The 17,758-nt window shown below is 42.0% G+C and overlaps 1 protein-coding gene across 1 annotated transcript in view; it reads left to right on the top strand.

The window, feature by feature from the left end:
• The window catches only part of ARAP3 (ArfGAP with RhoGAP domain, ankyrin repeat and PH domain 3), a 134,589-nt gene that overhangs the window by 37,748 nt on the left and 79,083 nt on the right, over positions 1–17,758 (top strand). Inside the window, exons 14-17 of the mRNA XM_032220192.1 lie at positions 3,944–4,088; positions 6,751–6,846; positions 6,924–7,077; positions 17,627–17,729. Coding sequence (XP_032076083.1) covers positions 3,944–4,088; positions 6,751–6,846; positions 6,924–7,077; positions 17,627–17,729 — 498 coding nt within the window. The remainder of the gene's footprint in view (positions 1–3,943; positions 4,089–6,750; positions 6,847–6,923; positions 7,078–17,626; positions 17,730–17,758) is intronic.

Below are 17,758 nucleotides of genomic sequence, written 5' to 3'. Positions count from 1 at the left end.
TTCAAGTTAGCTTTTGGTCAGCTTTGCCTTCAATATTTTTCAAGTATTGGCTATGCATAGCTTTGTTTTTCCAATTTTCAGCTCACTTCTCAATTACTTCTTTCTTATATTCAGCTTTTGACTTAGTTGTCTTTAAAAAGCCTCCTTTATTTACTTCCTTAATCATTGGTTCTTCACTTTTCTGGATGTAATCATTCAAGCTGTGTTTTTCTTCTTCCACAGTCTGTTTTTTTTGTGGGAGTCCTTGACCACCCTCTGTTCTTGGTAGATATAATCGGTCAACATCACTTTTAGGGTGCAAAGCATGATTCATTGTCATAAGCTTCCTTGTTTTTCTGTCCAAATTCTCCAACTCCATCTCGGTCTAGCCAATTATTCCTGCAGAGGATCGAATTACAGGTATAGTCCAGGTATTTATGGCTTTTATGATGTTTCCTCCACTCAATTTGGACTTTTATATCTTGCAAATTCATCAAATGTACTTGGCTGAATTTAATTCCTTGACTTTATTATGCATTAAGTCATAGGCCTCTAAAATTCCCAAGAAATTGTAGACTTCTTGTGGTTTTACTGCCTTTATCATTTCTTCATTCTCAAGTTCTATTCCATCATCATCTATGACCTTGCCTGCTTTGGTTGCCATTATTGCACATTTGTCAATTCCAAACTGCATACCAATGTCTTGGCTAAATACTTTTGTGCTTTCAATTAATAAATTCAGTTCAGCTTTTGTTTTGCCAAACAGCTTCAAATCATCCATGTACACCAAGTACGAAATTTTCAGTCCTTTTTTTGCAAGTTCATATCCATAGTTCACCTTCTTCAAAATGGTTGTCAGTGGTAGCATTGACAGTATAAAAAGTAGGGGTGAAAGAGAATCACCCTGAAAAATACCTTAATTTCAACTTCACCCAATTCTTCTCCATTAGCCATAAGCTTCGTTTTCCAGAGGTTCATTGAAGTTTCCATTAATTTTTGTATGTTGCTGCTGATGCCAATGATTTTCATGCATTTCTTGATCCAGCTGAATCAAACACTTTCTTATAGTCAATCCAAGCCATGAACAGGTTGGTTCGTCTTTTCTTTAGATTCTTTAGTATTAGTTTGTCAATCAGCAGTTGGCCCTTTGTTCCTCTTGAATTTTTACAGCATCCTTTCTGTCATTTCTTTTCAAATGTCCATAAATTTGATTTGCAATGATGCCAGTAATGAGCTTGTATGTTGTTGGCAAGTAGGTGATTGGCCGATAATTTCATCTATGTTAATGAGAATTAAGTCCAGTGTAACTGAACCACTAGTTCCCTTCTCTATCTTTGGGGTGACAAAGTTGTCTTCTAGGTTCATCAGGAACTTTTTTGATCTCCTGTCATGGCCCCATTGGATCCTAGTTTGGAGGAGGAGGAGGAGGAGGAGGAGGAGGAGGAGGAGGAGGAGGAGGATCCAAGACCATCTGATGGGAATGGCATGGCTCCCCTGGAATGTCTGGAGAGTCCTAGGGCTGAGGCCAATGGTATTGCGGGGAGGTGGTTGACTGGACAGAGACTTGCCTTCCCTCACAGACACAGGGAAGGATTGGCTGCACACAGGCAGTGGTGCTAAGAGGCAGTAGATCTGTTCTGATGAAGAACAGCTGCCTCCACCACTTGATTCAAAGACATGGAGAGTGGAACAGAGGCAAACTCAAAGTAGGTCTGCAAGACTGCTCAGGAGAAGGTCGGTCCACCCCACTGATTTAAGGAGAAGTTGGGGGGGGATTTGTCTTTGTCAGGAACAATTGTTTGCTTTGATTTATGCTCTCCTGGGTTTGGAAAAACTTAGTCTTGACTTATGTTTCTGCCTGTGCTTTGCCTTTGTCTTGTGGACTGCCTTTTGCCTTGTAAACCTGCCTTTTGCTTCGTGAATTTGCCTTTTGCCTCATGGACTTGCTTTACCCTGTGGACTTCCCTTGCCCTTTGCACCCTGACCCTGGATATTGCCTGGGAGCTTTCTCCTTGGACTTCCTCTCTGTCTTTGTGAATTGGTTTTGTCATTTCCTGGCTTTGGTTTGTGGAACTGAAGGTGGCTACCTTCAGGGAAGTGTGGAGTGCAGGCTTACCAGGCATTGTAAGGCCATTTGTTGTGGCATTTAACAGAACAATAAAGGATTCTATTATGCCTGCCTCTGTGGTGAACTGGGTCATAACCACAGGTGGGATTCAACCAGTTCTTATTGGTTTTCCCAAACCATTAGTAATTGCTTATGAGTTCGGAGAACTGGTTAAAAATAAAGTGCAAGGGGGAGGAGGTGGTCCTCTCTCTTACTTCAGTTAATAGATCCATTTAACAGTTGCAACTGGAATGCAGCCAATACATGCTGAATCAAGTCAATAAACAATAGAAACTGACAGGATTGGGGCAGGGAAACCCATCAATCACCCATCTAGGAATGGGATTAACCTCTTCCCATAATTTTCATTATAAAGAGTATTAAGTAACACTTCTGTGATCAGCTGATACTCCCCGGAGTTTCCCAATACCTTTTATAGCTGCTGCAATGTTGGCTACTTCTTGTTTCTTCCTGGGGGGAAAGATACAGGAGGGGACAATGATGCAGCTTGATCATACAGGCTGTGAATTTAATGCATGGGTGGTCCAGCCAGCTGTATTGCTTCTGCTATGAAACCCCCAATTTAGAACATAGAGAACATAGAATAATAGAGTTGGAAGGGTTAATGGTTTTTGGCAGCATCCCCAGGCTTTCAATCAGCTTGAGCAGCTGCTCTTTTCCTTTCAGCTGCTGAGTTTGCTTTGGGGTTGACTTTTTTTAAAGGGGGAATGGCTGCTTTACGTTTTCTGCATTGTTTTAGTGGTGCCTGGCACTGTCCTTTTGGGGTGTACTTCCCTCACTCTTTTTGAAAGTCTCTAGTTATGGAGTACCCACACTTCTGAAGGCAAGCTGTTCCATTGGTTGATTGATCTCACCTTTAAGAAATTTCTCCTTAGTCCTAGGTTGCTTCTCTCTTTGGTTAATTTCCATCCATTGTATCTTGTTGTGGCTTTTGGTCCTTTGGAAAATAGATTCACTCCCTCATTTTTGTAGGAGCCCCTCAAATTTAATGACAACAATTAATCAGTGGAACAACTTGCCTACAGAAGTTGTAAATGCTCCAACACTGAAAGTTTTAAAGAAGTGATTGGACAATCATTTGTCTGAAGTGGTGTAGGGTTTCTTGCCTAAGCAGGGGGGTTGGACTAGATGACCTCCATGGTCATTTCCAACTCTGTTATTCTGTTCTATTCTAAATATTGGAACAGTGCTATTTTATTGTGCTATTTTATTGTGAGTTGGACTAAGGAGAAATTTCCTAATGGTGAGACTAATCAAGTTGGCCATGCCTACACAGTCACATGACCCATTTCTCACAGAAAACACAGGGAGCCACAAAATCTGGGTAGGTGTGGCTGAGGAGGGGATCATGTGACTGGGTATGAGTGACATTGAGTTGACCATTCCCACCCATTCACACGACCACCCAGCCATGACCACCAAGCCACACCCACAGAACCAATAGTAAAAAAAATTGAATCCCACCACTGGTTATAACATCTCCACTTGGTGCAGAGTTTGTTTCCCAGTTTATATCAAGGCCATTGAGGTCCCCCATTACTATTGTAGTGTGGTTCCTGCACACCTTAGATAACTGATTAACAAAAAGTTAATCTGTTTCCACTGTTTGGTTGTGTGGGGTCTGTAGTATACACCTCTGGTAATGTCACATTGTTAGCTAAATAATATTAATTAAATTCACATGTACAAATTCTAATGCAGTGATCAATCATGTTGCCATTATTACCTGAACAGTTACGTAATATCTTTTCTTACAGTTTTGATTTGCAATTTGTGATATTCTTATAGGAATTTGATTATTTTGAGTAATTATTTGAATTTCTTTTCTTTTCATAGGCTCTATGTGCAGCTGTGTCTGGGCCAGGATTACTTAAAAAAATGGTGAATTTTTTTGCAAGTACCATGGAAGTTGAAATGGGAAGTAGCTGTGTTATTTGGAAAACTGAGTCCTGGTCCAGCAGTATGCATACTCATCATTCAGGTAACCACCTTATTCTATCCTATACAAGTAGTCCTCAACTTATGACCATTTGTTTAATAACTGTTAAATGGCACTGAAAAAAAGTGACTCACACTTGCAGCTTTGCAGTGTTCCTGTGTTCATGTGATCAAAATTGAGGCACTTGATAACTGGCATCTATTACAACAGAATTTGCCTGTGAAGTTCCCAGAAGATGACCTAATTAATTTACGAGCCTTGAGACAAAGTTCAAAAGAAATCCATTCATTTATTAGGCTCAACATTCTGGCATGTACTCCTGCAGAGCCAAAACTGATTTACACTTAATGGTGTCTGAACTTTACCCCTGTGTCCCCTCCCCTCTGCTTTGGTCATAACTCACATTCACCAACAAGATGCTACGGCAGGTTATGGACATGCACATTCACATGCTAGTTACAAGAAAATAAGACCTGACTCTAGCCAAAAGTATGCATGGAATTCTCCTCCCTTCTCTATGCCACTTGATAGTAGTCATGGCAAGTTGACATTGCCATTATCACAATATTGCAACAGTTGTAGCCATTCTGAGATCATTTGTGATATTACGGGGATTTCCAACAAACAATGTAAATGGGAGAAGGCAGATTTGCTTAACAACCACTGTAAAAAAAAGGACATAACATCAGGCAAATTCACTTAATGACCACACCGCTTAGCAACAGAGCTTCCAATCCCAATTTTCATAAGTCAAAGATTCCCTATATGTAGAAAACAGGATACAATCTATTTGATTGGGCATATAATTAAAGCCTATTTTTCTTCACTAAATGATATGTATTATTATCTTCTTTAAAAAAAAGATTTTTATTAAAATAAGATTTTTGCAATGATGTTAAAAACTATAGAAACATAGAAGAAGACATAGAAAAGGAAAAAGGATCCCTTTCAGTCGGCTTTCAGGCCTGGTTATGGCACGGAAACTGCTTTGATCGCGCTGATCGATGATCTCTGACGAGCCAGGGATAGAGGATATTCCTCTGTCCTAGTGCTTCTTGACCTCTCAGCGGCCTTTGATACCATCGACCATGGTATCCTTCTGCAACGGTTACGGGAGGTGGGAGTGGGAGGTCACAGTCGGTGTTGGTTGGAGGGCAGAGATCGACCCCTAGGCCCCTCAATTATGGGGTGCCGCAGGGTTCGGTCCTGTCCCCCCTCCTATTTAACATCTACATGAAGCCGCTGGGTGAGATCATATGCCGGCACGGGATTAAATACCATCAGTACGCAGACAATACTCAACTGTATCTGTCCGCCCCATGCCAACTCAGCGAAGCAGTTGAAGTGATGTGCCAGTGCCTGGAGGCTGTCAGGGTCTGGATGGGAGCAAACAAGCTTGCACTCAATCCCGACAAGACTGAGTGGCTATTGATGCTCCCTCCCAAGGATGGTCCAGACATCCCATCTCTTAGCCTGGGAGGTGAAATTATACATCCCTCAGAGAGGGTTCGCAATTTGGGTGCCCTCCTGGATCCGCATCTGACGTTAGAACATCATTTGTCGGCTGTGACCAGGGGGGGCCTTTGCCCAGGCTCGCCTGGTGCACCAGTTGCGACCCTATCTGGCCAGGAGGCCCTTCAGATGATCCCTCGTCACCTCAAGACTGGATTACTGTAATGCGCTCTACATGGGGCTGCCCCTGAAGAGTGTTTGAAGACTGCAGTTGGTCCAGAATGCAGCCCTGTGAGCGATAGTGGGTGTACCTAGGGTTACACCTATCCTCCGCGAGCTGCACTGGCTCCCCATTGGTCTTCAGACACGCTTCAAGGTGCTAGTCGTTACTTTTAAAGCCCTACATGGTTTAGGACCTGGCTACCTGAGAGACCGCCTCCTGCCATTTATCTCCCAGAGACCAATAAGATCACACATATTGGGCCTCCTCGGGGTACCATCGGCCGGACAATGTCGGTTGGCGGCTCCCTGGGGGAAGGCCTTCTCTGTAGCTGCTCCAGCCCTATGGAACGATCTCCCCGTAGAGATCTGGACCCTCGCTACTCTTTGGGTCTTCAGTAAAGCTACTAAGACCTGACTGTTCCGGCAGGCCTGGGGCTGTTGATTAGTATCCAGCCCCACTCTAAGCAGTATGCATGTTGTGATTGTATTCTTATTTTAATTTTTATATATGTCCCTTGTCTTGTCTGTGAGCCGTCCAGAGTCTCTAGGGAGTGGGCGGCATACAAATGTCAATAAACCTAAAATATAAAAGGGTAAAAAAAGGTAAATAACAAAAAACAAGAAAAAGAAAGATATCTAAAAAAGCAACTTATGATATTGTTTGCAGCAGTTACAAACATAATAATCACTTTCCTGAAATCAGAAATTTACTTTTCTCTAGTTGTAGCAAAAAGTCTATAAATTGTTTTCAATTTCTTATAAAAATAATTGTAGTTTTTCCTTGATCAAACTATGTATTATCTTCCTATTACTGGTCAGGCTTGGCAGTTCATTCTTTAAATGCCAAATAATCATATATGATTTAAATTTTATTCACAATTTTACATCAAACTTACATGTTCTATACTACTATGAAAAATTATCTTTTAAAAACATAAAATGAAGCTTAAGTGTTTGGTGGCTTTGAACAAAGACAATTTATTTTTAAATCATTTATCTGTTTCTCTGTATATTCCTTCCTTGCTTGTAGAAGGAATCTACAATGAGATCATACAACCAGTTGCCCATTGTGGCTACTTATACAAAGTCCCATCCACCAGCAAAGCAATCAAGAGAAGCAGAGATGGTAAGTCTGAATATGGAGAAATCCATAACTAATGGCTATTTGAAAAGTGCCTTTCACTAATTGTTTTGCTTATGTAGAGTTTCAGAGGATCTGGTGCTCACTGGAAAAATGTTTCCTCTTCTATGAGACTGAAAGAAATCCTGAACCAACAGGAAAGATTGAAGTGGCAGATATGATTTCCTTAGCAGTGAACAAAACAGACATGTTGGATATTCCTAGCTACACAGACAGGTTTGTGGGAAGTTGATTCATTCAGTTTTTCTACTTCTTAGTTCTGCTAACTAAGTTCATGTGCTTCACTATGGTACCAAACAAACAATGAAGTAACATTGGATTGATCTCTGTCAAAAAGAGCAGATTGTTATGTTTGAGGTTAAGGATCTGTTTGGGGCTTCATTAGAAGCATTCATCTGTCCCTATTCATCATTGCCCAGTATTACCATTTGTCATAGTACAAGATCTGTAGCATGTTGCTGCCATCTCCAACACCCTATGTTAAATTAAAATCAGTGGTGGGATTCAGCTGATTTGCACCAGTTTGGCTGCACCAGTAGCTAACTTTTTGAGCAGTTTGGCGAACTGGCTGAAGAACACCACACCAGGCTACACCCCTTGCCTCTCCCAGCCACTCACCTCAGATGCACTTTATTAGGTGTTCTGGCTGTCCCCAGCTTCATGGCAGCCATGTTGACTGCTGCTGCTCCTTGTTTTCAGATGAGAGGGATTTTCCAAGTCGGTGGGGGGGGGGGAGATATGACTCTCTTCTACCTGCAAGGCGCCCTCCTTTACTTCACCACCCCTCCAGGATGGCTATGGCTCTTTTCAGAGTCCTCCAATGGAGAGAACTCAGGGCGGGGCCACAGAACTCACAGTCCTTGCCTCCAACCTCACTGGAAGCACAGCCAAAAGCCAATATATATTCATTGTTAATACTAATCAAAATTAATAAGTTACAGTAAACTCCCTAATAATAAAATTAATCTTCCTCTTGTAATTCTTGAAGTTCTAACTCCTGTTTCTCTTATTTAACCATCGATAGAACAGATCCCACATCTCAAAATATTCAGTGTCTTCCTTTTCTTTAATTTCAAATGTTACTTTATTCATTTGTGCACATTCTAAAAATTTTGTTATCTTTTCTTCTGTGGGGATCTCTTCACCCTTCTAATGTTGTACGAACACGATTCTGGCCACTGTTAACACATGTATTATTAAGTATGCATTTCTTTTACTGTATTTATCTGGTATGATGCCCAACAGAAATGTCCCCAGATTTAAATCTATATGTTCCTTTATCATTTTTTTCTAGCCAGGTGTGTATTTTGGTCCAGTATTTTTTTTTTTTTTTGTGCTTTCAGACATGTCCATCACATGTGATAATACAAGCCCAGGATTTGGTTGCGTTTCCAACACTTGGCAGACATATTCTTAAATATTCTAGCAAATGTTGCTGGAAGAAGTACCATCTATAAAACATTCTTTATATATGCATTGGATGTTGTCAATTTATAATGTCTGCCCTACAATTTTTGCCATTTGTTCAATTCTATAGAATACCCAAATTTTTAGCCCATGATATCATAGTTTCTTTTAATTGCTCTATACTTGAAACTATAGCTCAACCTACCAGAAACATAACTATAAATAACAGACTGGGGTGCCTCAGGGCTCGGTCTTATCCCCCCTACTATTCAACATCTACATGAAACCGCTGGGAGAGATCATCCGCAGGCACGGGATCAGATACCATCAATATGCGGACGATACTCAACTGTATCTGTCCGCCCCGTGCCAACTCAATGAAGCGGCAGACGTGATGAACCGAGGCCTTGAAGCCGTTATGGACTGGATGAGGGTTAACAAGCTTGTACTCAACCCAGAAAAGACCGAGTGGCTGTTGTGCTTCCCTCCCAAAGATTCGATCAATATTCCATCACTCAGGCTGGAGGGTCAAATTCTATACCCCTCAGAGAGGGTTCGCAACTTGGGAGTCCTCCTGGACCCACAGCTGTCGTTTGACCACCACTTGACGGCTGTGACCAGGGGGGCATTCGCCCAGGTTCGCCTGGTGCGCCAGTTGCGACCCTACCTGAATCGGGAGGCTCTCACAACAGTCACCCGGGCCCTTGTGTCCTCTAGGCTGGAATACTGCAATGTGCTCTACATGGGGCTGCCCTTGAAGAGCATCCGGCGACTTCAGCTAGTACAGAACGCGGCCGCGCGAGTGATTGTGGGTGCACCTCGGTTCACCCACATAACACCTATCCTCCGCGAGCTGCGCTGGCTACCTGTCGATCTCCGGATGCGCTTCAAGGTGCTATTAGTCACCCATAAAGCCCTACATGGTAGTGGATCTGGATACTTGAGAGACCGCCTTCTGCCAATTACCTCCCTGCGACCAATAAGATCTCATAGATTAGGCCTCCTCCGTATTCCATCAGCCAGCCAGTGCCAGCTGGCAACTACAAGGAGGAGGGCCTTCTCAGTAGTAGCCCCGACCCTTTGGAATGAGCTCCCCGTGGAGATTCGTACCCTCTCCACCGTCCAGGCCTTCCGCATAGCCCTTAAGAACTGGCTAGCCCGTCAGGCCTGGGGACAAGGATAGCCGCCCCTCCCGAATGATGAATGTATGTTGCTTACTATTTTATAATATGTCTCTATGTCAATGTTTGTATTCCCCTCCCCTGATTTTATGTGAGCCGCCCTGAGTCCCCTCAGGGAAAAGGGCGGCCTACAAATATTAATAAAATCATAAATCATAAATCATAAAATCAGACTGGAAATAAAAGTTAAAATAAGCAAAAAAAAAACCAACCTAAGGGAACACCTGTCTAATCATGATGAATACAAATCACCAGGACCTGATGGATTACATTCCAGAGTTCTAAAGGAGCTGGCAGATGTCATCTCAGAACCACTGCACCACATTGTTCAAAAATTCTGGAACACTGGGGGAACTACCAGAGGATTGGAAAAGAGATGATGTGGTTCCCATCTTCAAAAAAGGGGGGGGAAACAGACCCAGGAAACTACAGACCAAACAGCCTAACATCAATACCCGGGAAGATATTGGAAAAGATAATACAAAACAGATCAGCCAACACCTAGAAATGAGTAAAGTAATAACTAGCAGCTAGCACAGTTTGTTAAAACAGATCATGCCAAACCAAACTTATTTCATTCTTCAACATAGTGACTAAATTAGTAGACCAGTGAAATACTGTGGACATAATATACTTAGATTTCAGCAAGACATTTGACAAAGTAGACCACAACCTATTTCTTCGTAAGCTAGAAAAAAGTAGCCTCACCACCAGATGGATTTGCAACTGGCTGACAAACCATACTCAATGAGTAGTCCTTAATGGGTCTAAGTCTACATGGAAGAACTAAGCAGTGGGGTACCACAAGGTTCTGTCTTAGGCCCAGTACTCTTCAATATCTTTATAAACAACTTAGATGAGGGAATAGAAGGGGACCTTACCAAATTTGCAGATGATACTAAGCTGGCAGGAATAGCTAACACCCTAGAACAGTGATGGCTAATCTTTTTCCCATCGCGTGCCAAAGTGGGGGAGTGCAGGGGAGTCATCTGCGGGTGTGACCACACCCATAATACTATGTACACGACATCCCCCCCCATGTGCATGCACGCATGACCCTCGCCCCCCTGCTTTTGACATGCGATGGACCTGTTCTTCACCCTCCCCAGGCTTCAGACTTGTACACCGGGCCCTATCTAACAAAATGAAATTCAATGTAGAGAAAAGTAAAGTCCTACACTTAGGTAAGAAAAACCAAAAGTACACATATAAACTGGGTGAAACCAGGTTTAATAGCAGTGACTGTGAGAGGGATCTTGGAATCTTAGTGGACAACCAACTAAATAAGAGCCAGCAGTGTGCAGCAGCAGCCAAAAAAGACAATGCAATCCTAAATTGCATTAACAGAGGGATACAATCAAGATCAAATGAGGTGCTAATACCACTCTATAAAGCCCTAGTAAGACCACACCTAGAATATTGCATCAGGTTTTGGTCATCACACTATAAAAATGATGTTGAGACTCTAGAAAACGTGAAGAGAAGAGCAACCAGGATGATTAGGGGATTGGAGACTAAAACTTTTCCTTCTTGAGTTTTTGGCCTGCCTCATGGAAACGTTACCCCAGGACTGCTGCTGATTCCCCCATGACTAGGACATCATCAAAGTATGGGCAGATGTGGGGAATATTCTTCAGCGTTTGTTCCATAATACTTTGGAACAACCCTGGCGCTATGCTTATCCCAAACTGCAAGTGGTGCACTTGGAATGCACCTCTGTGTATGACTATTGTCTGTGCCTCTGCAGTAGTATCATCACTGGCAACTGCTGGTAAACCTGGGTGAGGTCTAGCTTAGTGAAGATTCAGCCTCCCTGGAGTGAGATGAGGTGGGGCTTACCACTGGTACAGGTTAAGCATGCTGCTGTAGTGCCTTGTTTATGGTGCATTTGTAGTCTATGCAGATGCGAACATCCCCATTAGTCTTAACTGCAGTAGTCACCACCTAAAATCGGCCATGGATGCCGATTTCTTCTCCAGTGATTTCAAGGGGTTTTCCCTCATCCGATAGGGAAGTTGCTTGCTTCCTCCTTCGGTGCCCGGGCTTCCTCTCTCTCTCTCCTCTTGATCCCCCCCAGGTTTAACTAGTCCTTTTCCAGGATCTTCAAAACAGAAACTCGAGCAAAGCTAGTAGAGCTACCATTCCTTCGCCCTCATGGAAGTGACATCACCACAGGAAGTGGTTAAGTATGCTGCTGTAGTGCCTTGTTTACAGTGCATTTGTAGTCTGTGCAGATGTGAACATCCCCATTAGTCTTAACTGCGGTCACCATGGCAGTCTCCCAATGGCTACAGACCACAGGTTGGAGCACTCCCTCTCATACCAATTTGTCTAGTTCTGCATCAATTTTAGGCTGTGATGCAAAATGAACCCTGCATGATTTTAATCAGATTGGAGTTACTGCTGGATAGAGGTTGAGTGAAATGGGTGCCCCTTTGTATTGTCCCAGCTCAACGCTGAATACGTCAATGTATTGTTGGTATACCTCTTCTAGATCAGCTATTTGGGTTCAATGAATGCCCGTTACTCTGATGCCCAGGGCCTTGAACCAGTCCAGTCCTATGAGGTTGGTGTGCAGCCACCATGCTGAGGGCACCCTTGAACTCTCTAAATTGTACCCTAATGGTAGTTTTGCCATTACAAGAACACGGTGACTCTGGAAGTCCATTAGCACTAAACTGGATGGTTTGAGCAGGACTTGACATCGGCTAGGTTTGCAAATGTGGTCAAACATCACAGACAATATAATGGACAGGGCTGATCCAGTATCAAGCTCCATAAAGCATGGGACCCCTTGAAGTTTTATTTGGAGTCTTATTTTTTCTTTGATGGAGCGTTGGGCCCCTGTACGTTCGATGCTATGCCTTCCCGAGCAGTATTCAACTCAGTTCTGTCCTGGGGGCCACTTGTGCTGCTGTGTCACAGGTTTAGTTTCCCACTGATGACCTCTGCAAACTCTGGCAATGTGCCCTTGTTTTCCACAGACATGGCATACAGCTGTGCAGAACCTGCACTCTGCCCTTTCATGTTGTCCCCACAGCTTGTGCAGCTCTGTGGGGGAGTTGCTTGCTCTGTGGAGTGTGGCCATCTGGGTGGCTCTCTATGTAAGCAATTGATTTTGTCACACTCACTGACCTCCTGCAAGCCTTCTGTGGTCTCTTGGTGGATCACTGAGGGACTGATGTGTGATTTATGGTGGCCAGAGAGTCTTCATGGCACCTCTGGCAGCCTCATCTGCCATGACTTTCTTCAACACATTTTGGAAACTCAGTTTTTCCATGGTGAATAGGCATGTCTGTTCTTGTTGCTTGAATACATGGCATTGGGCGATGACCAAGCGTCTAGGCTCAAAATGTTCCTTTAATTTTTTCTTGAGGTCTGCATAGGCCACTCTCTCTATGCTTGCTGATGCTACCAAATTTTCAGCTATATCAAATGTGGCTTGTCCACAGACACATAACAGGGTTGCTGCCTTCAGGCCGTTATCCGTGATCTGGTTAGCCTGGAAATAGATGTCTACTCGGCACATGCACGTGCTCCATTATTCCGGGTGAGTAATGTTGAATTCATTGAGTCTTCCCAGTTTAGCCATTTTGAGGAGGCCCCTGTGGTGCTGGTTAATGCCTGTCCTACTGTGGGTGGAACTGGGCTGCACTTAGGAATCCCAAGGACAGATCCCTCAGGTGCTTCTGTGTCTCCAGTGTGTCCTGGCAGGCAGGGTGGGGAACGTGATCCCACCAGGGCTTTTTATCTTGTCTGACACCCAGTGATTTCAGTGTGCCTCCAGTGTGGCTTACTGGCAGGCAGGGGTGAGGACTAGTCCTGCTGGGGCTTTGTTATCTGGCCTATCACCCAGTGACTTCAGTCTTTTGGTTAGCAGCAGCTCTCTCCCCTGCAGCATCCCACCTTCATCATCACTATTGTGTGGTGGGCTTCAGTAGGCAAGAACCAGACCAGCAAAGCTGCAACAGCATTTATTGACTCAAAAATGGAACTGAGGAACTGCAGGCAAATGCTTGTGATTTATATTCTAGGCCCACAGGGCCTTAACCAATCATAGAACTAGAAAAAGCCCATCCAAATATTAATGTTCCAAATTTCCCTCCAAAACAGTTGGGGTCATCTAAAGGTTAGTTTTACTTTACACAGTTAACAGTTAGGGTTATCTAAAGGTTAGTTTTGCTTTAGCACAGCTAACACACTATATATATTCAATACATCACACCAAGAACAATCAACCAATGGAACAGCTTGTCTTTGGAAGTTGAGGGGGCTTCTTCACTTGAGACTTTCAAGAAGAGATTGGACTACCATTTGTCAGAAATGGTGTAGGGTCTTCTGCTTCAGTGGGGGTTGGACTAGATGACCTATAAAGTCCCTTCCAACTCTGTTAATCTGAAAGATCTGAAAGAGAGAACAGATGGCCCTTATGGCCCGACCACATCTGTGACAATCCGAAGAAAGGGCACTTGTTATGAGCAGTTTGTTGGAACTGGGTGAGGACTTTGCTGATTTCTACCTTTGAGATTTATGCCCAAATTAAGAGACTATTTGAAACAAGACTCTTTAAAGGCAAGAGGAAGGGGGTTTATCCCAGTGGTGGGTTTCAAAAATTTTTGGAACCTACTCTGTGGGGGTGGCCTCCTTTGTGGGAGTGGCTTGCCAGCCATGTGACCTGGTGGGAGTGGCTTGCCGGCCATGTGTTTTCTCTCTCTCTCTCTCTCTCTCTCTCTCTCTCTCTCTCTCTCCTTCCTTTTGTCTCTGTCCCTTTTTCTTTTTTTCTTTCATCTCTCTTTCACTCTTTTTCTTTCTTTTCTTCCTTCCTTCCTTCCTTTCTCTCTCTCGCTCTCTCTCTCGCTCTCTCTCTCTCTCTGTGTGTGTGTCAGTGGTGGGTTTCAAAAATTTTTGGAACCTCTTCTGTAGGTGTGGCCTGCTTTCCGGGTCCATTGGTGGAACCTCTTCTAACCGGTTCGGTAGATTTGACGAACCGGTTCTACCGAATAGGTGCGAACTGGCAGGAACCCACCTCTGGTTTATCCCCACCTTTAAAAGAAGCAGCAAGCTGCTATTTAAAAAGACAGAAGGAAAATCCAGAAAAGAATTAGAATTAATGGGACACTTTTAAAGTAAATTACAAACAAAGGACCAGACTGGAAGTTAAAATAAACTGAAAAGCAACCTGAAATGAGAAATTGGAAATACCTTTTCTCCTACTGGAATATAAGGGAAAATGAAATTCCCAATAAATGAAGTTATGCTTTTGCTGGAAGCTGAAAGATAGAACTGGAATGACATCTTCTGGTGGAAAAGGACATTACACTGAAAAATAAACAGCCTTGAAAATAGCCTTGAATCTTGGAATGTTTTGAAACAGATAAAAAAGAAGAAGAAGAACTGTAAGATTATTTAATGGTGGTTTGGTGATAGACAGCAAACTCTTTGAAACTTTTGTGAATTATAAATATTATTGACCTTATGGAACTGTTTTGAATTTAGCTGGAGTTGGAATGAAGAGGCTTTTCTTGGCTTTCATGGTTTATTTGGTTTATTGAGACAATGGGGAATTTGGTGGGTCTTTTTGGATTACAAACATCATTTGATGGACATTGAGGAAGGTGAAAGAAAAAAGTGAAACAATAGATATAGACTTGGACAAGAGGCTGGCAGGGAAAATTGGACCATAAACCTCAATTCCCCCCCCCCCCATAGACTCAATATATTAGTATTGGTATTGATATACACTGGATTTATTGCAAAATTTATTGTAAAAGGGTTTTGATGGAGTAATTAGGTTTAGATTGGTATTGTAGACAAAAAAGAAAGTGAGGGGAACAGAGAAAAAATGAGTGCTCCAAATCTAACTAAAACTGGAAAGAAAGCATCTTTTACCCTGACATCTGCAACAGCCATCCCATCAAATCAGAGATCAATAGATGTAATGATGCAACAAGAGAAAATGAATACCTTCCAAAAAGAAGTACAGGCAATGTTCCTATCTATTCAAGAAACTATTGCTGCAGAGAAAGAAGAAATAAGGATGAACCATAGTAAGGTGAAAGGTGACTTGGGAAAAATGAAAGAACAGATTCAGGATATGGATGGGAGATTAGAAAATTTTCAACAAATAATTACAAAAACTGAACAAAGGATCCAGAAAATAAAGGATAAATCAGAAGAAACAGAAAAAAGAATGGAGGAACTGACACAAGCAAATAAGAACCTCGAGGAGACAGTTATCATTTTAGGAATGGAGAGGGCAGCCCACTTCCTAAGATTCCAAAACATAGAGAAGGCCGAAGAAGAATACCTCCCTAAAGTGATGACAGAACTATTGGCAAATGCTCTAAGGATAGACAAGAAAGAGCTAGAGAGAGAAATTGTTGAAATATTTAGAATAAATGAGTTATGCAAGATGACATGAGATCCCAAGGGAGGTACATGCGAGATTTGTTAAAAAATCAATAAGAGCTGAAATACTAAAAAGAAAGGATTCATTAAACTACAGAGGGAAAGAAATTGTCGTATTGAAGCAGATTCCTAGGATGGTAAGGGACATAACATAAACAATATCAATTCCTGACTGTAAAGCTGATCAAAAGAGAGGCAAACTTTAGATGGTTGGTACCAGAAGGAATACTAGTAAACTGGGAGGGGAAAAGATATAGACTAGATGTCAGGCGTGCCTCATTCAGTATCCAAGAAAGAAAACCCCCAACTCCATTTGAATAGAGATAAAGGTACTGTCAGACCTCCTTACTGGGCATGAAATGAAAACAGCTAAAATAAAGCAAGAATTGAAGCAAAAAAGTGCGAACATGTACATATCAAACGTTTACCCAGGACCCTCCCCCCAGTTATCCCAAACCAATGTCCTATCTGCAACTCCCAAAGGTGTCATGTGGGGTGCATCTTCAAGTGGCCTCATTCAGCTGGTATGTAAAGACAGTTGACCTTGACCAAGGCCAAACACGAGCCATCAGCATGCACAGAAGATGGTGAGAACAAAACTCTCTTCATGATAATTTCTCCAGCATGTAGCAATTCCCCCCAAATACCACGAGTCCCCATCCTCCCCGTTACTATGGCAGCTGATAGCAAGTAAAGGAGAGGCTGACACTAGGTTCAATAGATTAAGCATTAGAATTCTATGAAACTTACTTAGTTGCAAATGAGGGACAAGAAATAAGAGGAGAGTTAGACTACCAAGGACAAGAAGAATCAACAGGAAAATAGAGAACACAACAAGAAAAAAATAGAGCAGAACAAGAAGGATCAAGGGCAAAAGAAGAGAGACAATAAGAACAACTAGGACTATACAACTATAGATGGCATTTACCACTGGCAAGATTAGCAAAGAAGTTTAAAAGTATGTCTGCCAAATGTTGGAAATGTAACCAGATACTGGGGACATATATCATATGTGGTGGACATTTGTAAAAGCAAAGAAATATTGGACAAAATACATACATGGTTGGAGAAAATGTTAAAACAACACATATATTATAAGCCAGAAATATTCTTGCTAGGCATAATATCTGCAAAGTATGACAAAGGGAACCTATATTTTAATATTACATGTCTTGACAGCAGCAAGAATTGTATATGCACAGTACTGGAAAAATGAGGAAACATCCATAGAGGATGGTGTAATTAAAAAAAATAGATTGTGTAGAAATGACATTAAAAGAAAAAGAAGATGCAGAGTATTTTCAAACATGGGACTTGTTTTATGAATGGTTGGAATATAGAGGTAGAAATTAGGAGTGGGAAAAGTATGATTGTATTAAAATAAATTGATCCAGACAATACACGGTTCACTAAGCACTTATGTATGTAATGTGAAAATATATTTAAAAAACTGTTTAAAAAAGAACAGCTTATACCCTGCAACAATATCTGTAACACCATCAAACATCCACATCTGCTTATCCAGATTCTTGGAAAGGACTTGATAGGTAGACAAAATGTCAAATCCAGTCTGAACATCTGGCTGATTGTATGACAAATCATAATAATAAGCATTAAGACAAATCATTGATGACAGTCCATTATAATACATAAAATAAATTTCAAAATTAAGATTAATAGATTAATTGCCCCATTATGTGATGTTTTTTTTAAATCCTTTTAATATCTAAATGAACAAATAACAATGATATTTTGTTTGCTACAAACAGGTTTTGCTTCATGCTAGAACTGTATCTGAGCAATGAACGAATGCAGCAGTGGGTAGGTGATGATTCCAGTAATCTACAGTCTTGGGCCAGTGCTATTGGCAAGGTAATGGTGAGAAATAATCTTCACTAGAA

This window comes from Thamnophis elegans, chromosome 6 (genome assembly GCF_009769535.1).
Source record: "Thamnophis elegans isolate rThaEle1 chromosome 6, rThaEle1.pri, whole genome shotgun sequence".
NCBI lineage: Eukaryota > Metazoa > Chordata > Lepidosauria > Squamata > Colubridae > Thamnophis > Thamnophis elegans.
Note: the sequence above shows the minus strand (reverse complement) of the source record. Positions and strands in the feature narration are given on the sequence as shown.